General features: G+C 43.6%; 1 protein-coding gene across 13 annotated transcripts in view; it reads right to left on the bottom strand.

The window, feature by feature from the left end:
* LOC103754869 (E1A-binding protein p400) overlaps positions 1-12,479 on the bottom strand; it is a 46,310-nt gene extending 33,831 nt beyond the window's left edge. For 10 of the 13 annotated variants that reach the window (XM_018076360.2, XM_018076361.2, XM_018076362.2 and 7 more), the window contains exons 1-8: positions 12,390-12,479; positions 9,470-10,822; positions 7,217-7,327; positions 3,555-3,645; positions 3,026-3,133; positions 1,941-2,320; positions 1,428-1,733; positions 585-770 (exon numbers count right to left, since the gene is read on the bottom strand). In XM_018076360.2, the coding sequence (XP_017931849.2) occupies positions 585-770; positions 1,428-1,733; positions 1,941-2,320; positions 3,026-3,133; positions 3,555-3,645; positions 7,217-7,327; positions 9,470-10,792 (2,505 nt within the window). In that variant the 5' untranslated portion in view covers positions 10,793-10,822; positions 12,390-12,479. The remainder of the gene's footprint in view (positions 1-584; positions 771-1,427; positions 1,734-1,940; positions 2,321-3,025; positions 3,134-3,554; positions 3,646-7,216; positions 7,328-9,469; positions 10,823-12,389) is intronic. The other 3 variants (XM_018076367.2, XM_018076368.2, XM_018076369.2) reach the window with 3 other exon arrangements.
* Between the last annotated feature and the right edge of the window lie 585 nt (positions 12,480-13,064).

Below are 13,064 nucleotides of genomic sequence, written 5' to 3'. Positions count from 1 at the left end.
ATCCATAGAAAACTCTTGTTTGTTCTAAACAAACAGATTTTAGATATTTCATCTCACACCATCACAATTTCCATTCCATCACTGTATTCCCACTGTGCTGCTCTCTTCCCCTATGGAAACAGTTCTCTACCACGTTTCCACTGCTGTCTTTAATCTTATTTTTTTTCTGAGATTAGGAAAGAAGAATTAGACAGACAACCCAGTGGAAGTCATTTACAAAATTCTGCATTTACTCCTGAGTGAGAGCACATAACTAATTTGTGAGAGACATGATAGCTCTACTTTTTAAATGTGACCCAGCCAACATATTGAGTGGGTCCCCAAACAATCTATTTGATTTCCAGAGGAATAAAATCCATAAAATCCTTAACTATTACTTGCATCCACAATCCATACAATTATCTAGTCTTTTTCAAATGCTACAATATCCAAAGCTGACAACAAGGTTTCCCATTTGAGTTAAAAACTGGTGCCTCATCTTCCCATCACTTCCATCTGCAGGAAAAGATACTTAAATAGCTTTGCCACCAAGCTGAGTGGTACCAACATTGGTTGTTCTCAGTTAAAGAACGTTTTTCAAGTACCTTCTTAGCAGTTGCCATCTTCCACTTCCTCTCTTGGGCAAAATCAGTTGCCATCCACTGCATTTCTTCCAGCAAATAATCCCAGTGAGATTTTGGTCTTGGAGCCTCCTGGAGTTTAGGCAGTCGCCTCGGGGACCACAAACCTTCCTTTCTCAGTTCTGCTATTCGCTGATGGATTTGATTTTCCTTAAAAAGAAGTACAGGTAGTTACAATGAAGCTGCAGAATGCACCTTAAGTAGCAGAACCACAGAAAAATAGTAATTGCTCCCACTTCATTAAATTAATGGACTAAATTCAACTTACATATAAAGAGAATCATAGCACTTGGACCTGTATTACAAGAGGCATTGTGTTAAGTAACAGGATAAAAAAGGTCTAGTGGACAGCACAAAAAAAATTGTAAGACATATGCAAACTGCAATCAAAAAATCTTTTTTTTTAAATAAACTGGAACTGCATATGTATTTATCCACAGAAGATAAATATATCTTCATTATTAATACTGCTTGATTTTGTGAAAAAAGAAACAAGGTTCCTGTTGAATAAGCAAAACAACACCTCCAGTTAATTATAAAAATAAGTAAGGTTGCAGTCACCTCCAATGAGTAGATAGAACCAACAGAAAGAACATAACAACAGTATGAAGACCAGGAGGTTGTCTTCAACTTCTCTGAATGCCCACAAAAACAAAACTCAGCATGTAAAGCGGTCTGAAAAAAAACCCCAACCACCCTCTGCCACAAAACCCAGCCATTTTCGTAACTCAAAACACATCACTCATGTTAATTGTTACTGTGTGTTAACTGTCCATGAGTTTTGGGGAAAAACTAAGAATATCTTACCAGCTTTACTTGCTCAGCAAGCTTGTCTTGAGAGTTCTCCTGCGGTACCGCTGCTGCATTCTGAGCTGGACTTTGTGTTTTAGGGGCTGCTGCTGCCACTGCCAAGCCTGGGGGTTTGGATGCAATAGGAGACAGGGACTTGTTCGTGGCTGGAGAGGTCCTGTTTGTTTGCACTGGGTATGGAGAAGGGGGTGTTGTGCCTGAGACCGTTGCTGGCGCCGTGGATGAGGTAGGTGGGGCCGTGTTTGCCGTGAGACGCTGAGAAGTCTGAGCAGCATCTGCAGATGGTCGTGTCAGAGTCACAGTCTGCCCAAGAAACACACTGGATGAGTTTAGGATTTGACACTTGGTCTACATTACAGCAGAACATATTTAACTGAATAAAAAATGTACACCTGCAGTTTTATAAGGAAAGGATTTAAGTGTCCAGTAGAATTAAAAAATGAAGATAACATCCTTAGATTTTACAGGACATTGAAACAAACATCTTTTCACCCAATAAAATTCCCATACCTGTTGCTGTGCTGTAGCTTGTGGCTGCGACACTTGGCTTGGTGTCTGTCCTTGCACGTGGATTGCTGGTGGCACCTGCTGCTGGAGTGGTGCTGGAAGCGGAGCGGCCGTCAGGGGCACGCTTTGAGGCTGGATCTTCACCTGAATCTGAGGCTGAGCCGGAGACTCCACGATCTGTGGCTGCTGCTGTGAGAGCTGCAGGGTGGCTGGCAGGGATGTCATGGGCACGTTGGTGGGCTGCAGCCTCCCTGGCAGCTGGGGGGGTGGTGTGTGCAGGCTGGCCGCGTTCTGCACCGGAGGGCCCTTGGAGGGGTCGTACTGCTGCTGGCTCTGCTTCTGCCCCGTCAGCTGCACAGTCTGAGGAGTGGGAGGCATTCCACCTACAAGGCAAGAGGAAACACAGCACAGATGAGACCAAAATGTCCAATTCTCTCTACTGATATAAAGAGGAAATCAACTGCAAATAAGAGCGTTTTGTTACTTACTTTGCCACAAGACACCATCACTTGAAAATACCACATCACAATCACAAAATAAATCACCATTACAATAAACAAAGAAGGACTTCATGCACAGGACTGTAACTAAAATTTGGAGCACAGTAACTATACAAGAGCATGTCATTATAGGTCTTCTAAATCTCGTGTACTCAAAAAAAAAAAAAACAACTGGTGAACTAAAGGAATTTAACCTAAAACAACAGCATCAAGTCTAAATACTACTTAGTTCTCAATGCATTCACTCTAACACATATTCTAAAGCTTGGCATGACTAATGAATAAAAATTTTTCATGGTGTTCAAATTAGGTGGTTTCCTTTTTATAAGTCATTTGGCTCAGTTCCAGAATTCTCAGATTAGCCATTTTGCATCAGCACCTGTGACGTATTTCCATGCCCACATGCACATCTGGAGCCCGTCACTCAGCTCCTTGAACAAACCAGGCATTGCATACCAAGGATTAATTTACATGGAGAAGTGTGTGGTGGGACTAGGATCTTGGAAGGCCGGAAGCCCAAGTTTCTAGTCCCATCACTAACATCTCCTTGTTAAATTAATGTGCAATTGGCATGTGGTGACACAGTACCTTGTGCCGTTGGCATTAGCTGTTGAAGAGGAACTCCTGAAGCCACACCCGGGTGCTGAAAAACCATCCCATGACGGCCCACTTCAATTCGTGGTCTCTTAGACGAATCTGTGATATTCAAATTCCATTTATGGCATGGTACAATGGAATGGATTCAGTTTTACAAAGCAAACTACTACACATGATTCCGACATCAGCTCAGAAAGCTACAACTACTAATACATGTGTAGCATTTATGAAGAACATGCTCCGAGGGCAGTCAAGTCCCTCTGACTTCAAGTTGGCCATCTCCAATCTTCTCAGCCAGAACAATCAACCTAACAAAGTCTCCATGCCTGCCAAATCCAGGCCTATGTACTGTGAGTGGAGTGCACTCTTCACACAGCACCATTCACAGTAGATAGTCCTAAGGATCTGGCAATTCCCGAGGTGAGGCAAAACTGGATTTCAAGAGCTACAGAACAGTGGGCTCCATTCACTGTTTGGAAAAAGGAAAGAATCAGAGTGAAACTGTGCCTGTGGAACCTACCTGCTGGTGCAAGGGCCTGCTGCTGTCTCTTAAAAGCTTCGATCTCTATGGTGCTGACAGTCCCCGTTCCTGCAGTCCCTGTATGCGTTTGCTACGGGGAAGAGAAAACAAACCACACAAGTTCAATCTGTAGATGGTCTGACACCAGGGTATAATTTACAAAGGGATCTAAAGAGGCCAGCACAGAACAAATCCTTCAGAACAGCTGTAGGAAAGGAAACACGACTCATTCAATATCTGCTATCAGGTTTTAGATGTCCACAATGCACAGATACTCTTCGTTGAGGTTAGATTTTAAAATGGGAACTAAACTGATGAAGTTGGTTATATATAATACACACTTACATTTTGTTAAAAGTGACACCAAACCCAGGAAAATGGTATATGCAAAAAAAACCCAAATTTGCCCAGTATTCTTTATTACTTTTTTTTTAATAAATGGAAATTTTCATTAGTGTATTACCTCTGTATGAAACATCAGTAACACACAAATTAACCCTCATCCAGAAAACAATTTAAGTTTATTGAGTCTCTCTCACACTCAGGATAGAGTTCTGTGAGAGTTATCCTTGAAATATTTCAGGAAAAATTGCTGAAGCTCAGAAGATGGAATAAAAGAACCTCAGCTAAGTTACACAAGTTCCAATTCCAGTTTTCCAGATGCTAGACTTGTACCTGTTTGCACAGCTGGCAAAATGAATACCATGAATAAAGTCAATGAGGAGGAACAATATTGCCATAAGGGTAAGGTGACATCAGAGCTCACCAGAAATTACTATTAATTTTATCTGAGCATAAACAGCACACAGACTATGAACTGACAAGCCTGGAAGAGCACCACTGATATTGAGATGCAAAAGGAATCACCGGGATCTGATCCAGCAAGTTTTGAATTTAGCTTCAGTAAGATTACACAGTGCATTCAAACTTCATTTTTAAATCATTACATTTAATATTGGTAATGATGGCACAAATATATCCTAGAGAACCATTTCAGTGGCAAACACAGGTGGCAGCTTACATGCAGGATCACTGAAGCAAACAAGTTTGGGTATATGACAATTTTGTGCTCTTTGAATCCTCAGCATACTGGCAAGTACTTATTAATGTCCCTCAGTGTTTGTGCAAGTCCAATTCCTTTCAGTGAGTTTCCAAGTCATACTTTTAAATTCTCCTCAATATTTTGCCACACTATACCCAATATTCTACTATGAAACTTAATATGAGATAAGTAAGGGTTACCCCAAAAAATGTCTTAAGAGATTCCATCAGAGAACACAAACTTTATGTATGACAGTCTCTAGGTCCTAGGAAATGAGCTAATTTAGCACTCTAGATCTCAAAGCATAATTTTTTGATGATGAGAGTCTTTGTCATGTCGAGGTACAGAAAGGGTTTACAAATGTTGTGAAAATTTTTTATGACAACATAGCAAAGAGTAATTTCCTGTAAGAATCTTCTAGTTTATTTACAGGTATTCTCTTCTCTAATTTTTAATAGAAATTTTACCAATGTAAATTAAACCTACAGAAGCAAACACCAGTCTATATTAAAATAAACTACAGCAGTCACATCCTGCATCTTCAGTGCTTCATCAAATGGTATTAACAGCCATAGACAACGTCACCTAAAATGACTGTGTTTCAAACACTCCTTGAGCTGAATATATCTCATGGCACTCAGACACAATCAATAGATATGAATTAATAACATTTAATCTCTTTGCTGCTGTGAGGGCATTTGTGGCCACTCCAGGGATACAGCTACAGCCTTAAAATGTAAATTTTGGTTTTAAGAATCTCTGACTCATATTCGTCCCTAATGGTCATGGTTCACTGCCATCTCACACTCAATGGGATTAAGTTTTCAAATATTTATCTTCTCACAAGGCTGACATGCAGCATATTTCAAGTCCAACAGCCAGTGTCTGGCAGAGCATCCTACACTTGGACATTTATAGAACTTTCAAAACACGTCACAAGAACTTATTTTGTATAATGCTACTGAATTAACTAACAAATTCAGTTTATGTCCCATTTGCATCAAATGCTTTCTGGGACACCAGTTTAAGAAAGTACATTCTCCAAACTCCCCTTCAAATGCCATTTATCTCACCTGCACTCTCACTCTGGATGATCACATACTCCCAGTTTCAGGCTCTATCTCTACTTTAGGATGTTTGACTGGCATTTTCTTAAGAATATGCCTCCCAGCTGTCTGCATTATCACCATGTAATTTAGGGCAGACACTTCAAAGAGCAGAGATGTTACGCCTTTATAAATTGCAGTCACATACCATACCACTAGTATTAGACTAAAACTGTCCCAGCTTTAATTAAAATACTGTAGCTCTCCAGAGGTCATGATTATGCAGCACAGCCACAATAATCACTCTGAGTGCTGCACTTATGCACTCAGATTTGAATGGTGATGCTGATTGGGACACATTACTTCTCTATAAACAGTTGCAAAGAGAAAGACTGATGGAAAGAGATGCTACTTTCTGTTGGTAGTTTGTGCTGAAAGGTCATTATTGCACAGTTTTGTAGGTTTTTAGCATGAACCAGTTCCTCTGAAACTGGTCTGAAATGGGCCAATACTTCCAGGACTAGTTCACCACTGCTGTAGCTACAGCGTGATGATAACCCTAATCACTACAATAAATAACCTGATGTAATATTACATGTTTTAAACTTAGATGAAGCCTGACTACCTAAGGAGACTTGGAAGATGTGTCAATACTGGCCATAAGGAAGAGCTCTCAGTGCAAGTCCCTTCACTACACGACTCCTTTGTACACCAGCACAGGGAACATGCCTTTGGTTACACACAGGAACACAACCCATTTCATATTTCACTGAACCCTCCTTTTTCCAAAGCCTAGATACAGGCAGTACAGACTGGATAGCTGAGTTAGGGTATATTACTTCTCAGGGTATATAAACAATGGTGTCTGGGTAACACAGAGTTGTAGGCAGCTGCACGCACCCATGCTAGCCTGAACTTAAAAGTTGCATCATCACTGATCCATAAAAATTTGCACTGATTATCACATTTATTTCTTCACTTTCTTCAGCATTCCCTCATAAGAAAAAAAAATCATTAAAAAGAACTTATATAGCAAAAAAAGACCTTCTGTTTCTTCTTCGCAACGTTTACGGCAGAGCTAATGGAAAGCAGTTAATTAGGTAAAACAAATTGTGTCAGAGGGTTAGTATTGTTGTTTAAAACATTTCAGGGAAGGCAAATCCAAAACCTTCTGTAGCCACACTCAAAACCTTTAATACGTAAGGGGAAAAAAAAAGAAAAGAAATTTAGAAGAAATCCACAATTACAATGCCACAGACAAAGAATCCATATTATCACTACGCAGAGTGCACAAATGAACCAAATGCATTAGGGAAACAAAAGACAAACAAACCAAAGTGAAAACATTCAAGCTGAAAGTTAATGAAATAAGCCAGCAACCTGGAGACAAAGCTTTAACTTCCTCAAGGCTTCAGTTATACTGATGCATTTGAAGACTGCAAAGGTTTTTTCGTTTTGTTTAGATGATAAGGGATGGGCTTTTGGGAAAATTCTAATTCATCTAAGAAATATCAAATCTGAATGAAGAAAAAAAATCTGGGATGAAACTACATTTTAGAACCATTGAAAAGTACCTGAAATGGTTGCTGCTGGGATGAAAAAGCAGCAGAAACATTTGGAGGAAGCTGGGTTGCTATAGCGACAGGAGTACCAGTCTGCCCATCCTTTCCTGTCACAACCTTTACCTGAGAGAAATATTTTGGGAAAAAAAAAAGAAGGGAGAATCATTTTCTTTTTAAAAGTTTTTCTTCTTTTTTTTCTTTTTTTTTTTAACTGTTCAACACACTCCTTTGGTACTGATGGCACCTCAGTGAAGAGGGGATAATAACTAAACCACCATCAGTGCAGCTTGGTTTGAGCACAGCCCGTTTTTAGAGTTCTGTCTTACTTTTAATAGCAGAACAGAGCACAGCCTTGACTGTTTGTAGTGACCTCTCGTCACTGGAAACCTTTTCTTCAATGCAGTTAACATAAAAGTGTGTTTTAAATTTAATGATTGCTGCTGCTAACGGACAACAAATTAGCATGACAGACAGTTTGAACGTAAGAGAGCTTCAACATTTATTTAAGCAATGAGCACAGCCACCATTCGCTCTCCCCTCCGGTTCCCAAAGAGATCAACCTTTCCAGGCAAGGGATGAAGCGTTGCTTTAGCAGAAAGTGATAAAGAGAGGGGAGGGGGAAATTAAACAGAAGACGACAAAAAAAAAATACAAAGAAAGAACATACTCAAAAGATGTAATACTGCAGAAGGATTCATCACTTGAAAACACTCAAAGACTTTTGCTGTTGCGTTTTGCAGAATTCTCCAGCAGTTACAGGGACAAGTGGCTTCCACAAACAAAAGAGGATCTACCACGAGAAGGCAGTGAAGTACAGCAAACTCCAAACACCGAGAGGTAGAGCTCAGCTGATCTAAAGTGTAGCAGCACCACTGGCTTCAATGAACCTGGACAATTCACACCCACTAAAGAGCCCTCAAAATGTGCAGACGGGAGTTAAAAATACCTGGTATTTCAGCTGACAAACACGCAACCCAACAAGAACACCTAAACAATTTGACAAAACACAAACCAGGTGAAAAAAAAATACTGAATATCCACTGCCAATAAATTACAGTAACAGGCTAGCTTTTATGTTACTATATATAGGGAAAAATTATTCCTTCAAAATTATCAATAACTACCACAAGCAGAAATATATTTTTCCTAATCAGGAAGTTTAGACAACAAAGCAATGAATAAATTAAACTTCAGCTATTAAACTGTTAAAATTTCCCACTAATTCCAACTGAAGATATGACTGCTAATGAGTCACACCTAACAGTCATCAACTTTCACTTGAGGCACTCATTACTAACAGATATTCAAAGCAATACAAGTTTCTTTACATAACAGGTTTGCTTCTTCTACAGACTGGCAGCTCTATACCCATAGAAATTTTCACAAATTTTAAAAGGTATTTCTGAGTGCCAAGTGATGCAGGGGCATCACTTCTATCTGCCCTGCTGCAACCACTTGCCATGTAGGCTCATGGGCAGGCTCTGCACCACCCACAGGGTGCTGGGGGTCAGCAGCTGCACAAACAGGTACAAACGTGCAGGAAAAGCTGCAGAGCACCTTTCTGTGGCAAGCTTGTTTCAAGTCCTTTGACATTAATAAACAATGGATTCAAGTTAGTTCCTAATTTAAGCACTTGTTAATGACCAGTCTGTAAGTGCTGGTTGTTCAATGGTTCAGACCTGCACAGAGCTCCAGGGTAGCCTCAGTAACCTGATGCACGACCATGGACCCTTACACATTATGATTCACATGTTCTCTCTGATTAATTAGATTAATTCAGATTTTTTTGTTGCCACAGAAACACGGAGCTTCAGTAACACCTATCTAACCACAGTCACATGAGTCAAATACAGGTTAACCTCTTGTAATTCTTTCTGCTTGTTCTTTTTTGGTTTGTGTAAGCCTAGTAAGTGAAATTTAAATGACAATTCCCAGTCATGTCCTCTCTGACAGTTTAAATCAGCTTCCACACTAATACTATCTTTATTAGTGTGCTACTAATCAGGACAATGAAAGCTCCTTTCACCTCTCTACTCTTTTCTTTCAAATACATATATCTAACAGCACACTCAAACTAACCCATCGACCCGCACTACCTAGCAGAACTGCATTCTCTCAGGCCACCTATTAAATGAAAAACTGCCATACTTCATCAAGTAAAAATGATTTTTCAGGTCCTGTCACACTCTTTAATACTCCACAATTAAGATGCTACGACTTCATTTACGATTTTATTCCAAAAACGTTAACTGACAGATTTCTTACCTCATCATTGATGACCTCGGATTGTTCTTCTTCTTCTTCCTCCTCTAGATCCAAGTCATTTTGCCTCAGGTATGCTTGGAGTGGAACACAATGTTTCTTCTTGAAAGCTAAAAAGTCCATCATATTCCCTTGAAGATGTTGCAGGAAAAACAGTTCAATCAAACATTCCTTAAAAGTTTCCTTAAGAATTTCCATCTGCTTATGGTGATGATCCAAACACAGTTTCCTCATTTGAGCAGTCTCTTGGTTGGCAGGAGGAATCTCCTCCAACTTTTTGGGTTGTTTTTTCACTGCTGTATTAGCTGTTGGAGTAAGAGGAAGACTCGACAGCCCCTGTGACACAGTGGCCCGTGAAGGACTTGTGGGAGGAGGAGGTGATGTCATCCCAAACGCACCAGGTCCTCCAACTCCCGCTATCAATCCACCAGAAGTCCTGTCAAATCCAATGGGTCTACCCAGCTGCTGCCCTTGAAGCACTTGCTGCTGCTGTTGCATAAGCTGCCCTTGGATAATATTGCTGATTTGGGGTGGCAAGCTGGTCGTCGTAATGTGGCCCGGGCTAGTCAAGGACTGCATGTTGGCCCCGCTGGCCACGGGGCTCTGAGGGCCCAGATGGTGGATGGTGCCCCCAGACTGCGAGTGGGGCTGCGACAGCCGGCGCTCCCTCACCGTCGCCGGCGCCCCGGAGGATGGAAGCTGTACTTGTGCAGCAGCTCCTTGAGCAATCTGTGCAATTCCCGGTCCTTCCTGGTACACGAAGTGTCCCCCGTTGGAAGGGCTCAAGCTGATTTGTCTCACGAGCACACTGGCGTCCACAAATCCCCTCGTAGGGCTCTGGCTGCACATTCCCAGGCCAGGGCCCGGAGTGCCAGCCCGGACGTTGGGCAGCGTCTGCACCGGCACGGGGTTGGGCTGCGTGGGGCTCTGGGACTGCACTTGCTGGGGCAGCGGGGAAGTAACCTGGATGTAGGATGGGGATCCATGCTCGAACCGCCTCTGCTGGGGGCTGAACTGGAAGCTCGGGGACGTGGGGTTGGGCAGTGGCAGCGGGGTCAGGGTTATCTGCTGGTTTCCCGAGGCCACGGGGCCCACGTTCTGCAGAGTGATGTTCACATTCTGCCCTGCCACCGGGCTCCGGCTCATGATGAACTGCTGGATTTGGTAGCTGGGGGACTGGGGGGCAGATGGACTTGCAGAGGGTGCAAAAGAAGCTGCGGGGGACTGGGGTAGATTGGCCTGTTGTTCTTCTCCCTCACTGCCTGTGAAGGACCTGGACCTCTGGAGCTGGCGCTGGGCATTCTGAGGACCATTACCATGGTGCATTCTCACTGATCTAGGGGTTTACAGTACACTCTAAAGAAATACACAAAAGCAGAAATTCAGGGAAGGTAAAATCACTTCTGTAGCTGAAACTATCTAGTTACCATTAGAAAGACTACCTTACAGCAAGAACTTCTCTTATCCTGGTTTGCCAGTTACTTAAAATGTTTCAAATTATCCAAAACCCTCAGCACAACTAAAGCTCACTTAAATCCCTCATACATGTCTCTAGTTAACAAAGTGCTATTGAATAGTTATGATATAGAATATATTATAACTATAGCATCATCATAACTATGGAATATCATAACTAAAGAATGATATGTTCCCCTTAGCTAGTTAGAATGACTTCAAATAAATAAATAAAAAAAACAACAAAGAAAACTTTTTCCCTTTTCGTGGAACTTCAAGAATCAAGTCTCCAACATAAATACATCTACTCTTTTTTTTTTTGCTTATTATTCCCAATCTTTCAGTGCTTTTAACTCTTAATGCAAAGTTCTTGTAAACATAATTGTTTACAACATATAGTTCATTGCTTCAACGGTAACTAAAAATATAAAAATGGACCAACTATTCAACTCAAAAAATGCATCATGAATAAACTCCCTACCAAATCATCCGGATGCTTGAAAAAGTACTGTACTTGATGCTTAACTCTGCCTTCTCTTTCCCCCAGAACACTTAAGAGATTAAAATTAACCAAACCTGCAATTCTTTTAAAATGCTGTTTATTCGGTCAAGCTACCCAAAACCCCAAAAAAAAAAAGTTCTGGCTTTCTATTTCAACCACAGACAAACAAAAATCCCACAGACAAGCGCAGACAGGCAGATTCAGGCTGGGAGTCGCACAGCAGTGACTAGCAGAAAAATGAAAGCTGGTAATTTTTATTTTTTTTTTAAATCGAAGTCTCTCTCGCATTTTGAAAGCAACAGTTTCGTTTTTGGTATTTCAGCACAAACACACACATAAACAAGCGTGCTGCCTCTGCGTTCCTAACTCCGAGTTGTTTGCAAGTGGCAACAGGCAGCAGCACCGCGGAACTACTGGGAAGCACTGCTGGGAAGTGCGGGATGCAGCGGGAGCTGCCCGTCCTGCCTCCCCGCTGCCCAGGCACGGAACACATCACACCTCTCCGCTCCCCTGTGTCCTGGGCTGTCTGCACAATCTGCTCAAGCCCTGGGGATGGAGATACTCCCTTCCTTGCCGCGGGAAAGTGCCGGCTGCCCGGGAAGGTGCAGCACGGCAGCGCTGTCACACAGCTGACAGCAGGGACAGAAGGGGTCGAGAGCTCGGGACCTCCCGTGACAGGGGCTCATCCCGGTGGGTCCCGCTCTCCTGCCCAAGTGCTCATCCCGGTGGCTTCTCGCCTCTCCCGCTCCCCGGAGCTCAAATCCGAGCGAGCTCCGTCCGCAGAGCGGGAAGGAAAAAAAAAAAAAAAATTCCACTCCTTACAGGCCCTTTTTCCACGAGATTTAACAACAGCGCAATTCTTGGCGGTGTTGTGGCTCTTTCGCAGCGCCGACACCAAATAATTAAGATTCAAACGATACCAACCTACCGCCAGCAACAAGCTCCCATTATTCTAATTACTCGTACCTCGACAACACTCACGGCTCCAGCGAAAACATCTAATTAATTACAGGCCGATAAGGGGAGGTCCCGGAGCAGAGAATCGCCTTTTGTGTGTTATGTTGTTGCGCGGAGCGGGCCGCGCCCGGCCCCGGCGGCGAGCACCGCCCCGCCGCCGCCACCGCTCCCCCCGCCGCGCCCGGCCCTGCCCGCGCCCCCCCCTCGCGGCGCCCCCGAGGGCTCGGAGGGCGGAATCGGGGGAGGCTGTGGGGAACCCGTACGGCCGCGCCGAGGCCCCGCGGGCCTCCACTCACCGCACTCCCCGCGGCCCGGACAGGACGCTGCGGGCGGGGCCGCCCCCACCAGCGCCCCCGCCAACTACACGGAGGCGGGCCCGCCGCGCGCTGCGCACGGCCGCCCACCGCACCGCCCGCGCATGCACCGCGCCCGCTGCGCCTGCGCAGAGGGAGGGTGTGAGGGAGGGCTCTTGTCGCCCGCCCCCTTGCGTGTGTCGCGATAGGAACGAGAGTCGGCGACAGGACGGACAAACTCGTGTTTATTGACAGCGGAGGGGGAAGTAACGTCTGTGCGGGCAGGGCTGTCCTTCAGGATTTGGTGTAAAAGTCCACAACACCTGCGAGCTCCAGAGAAGGGCGACGAGGCTGGTGAGGGGACTGGAGCACAAGTGCTGTGAGGAGAGGC

The sequence above is a fragment of the Manacus vitellinus genome, unplaced genomic scaffold (genome assembly GCF_001715985.3).
Source record: "Manacus vitellinus isolate BGI_N305 unplaced genomic scaffold, ASM171598v3 scaffold_31_pilon, whole genome shotgun sequence".
Taxonomy (NCBI): Eukaryota; Metazoa; Chordata; class Aves; order Passeriformes; family Pipridae; genus Manacus; species Manacus vitellinus.
This window is presented reverse-complemented; position numbering and strand designations above follow the sequence as displayed.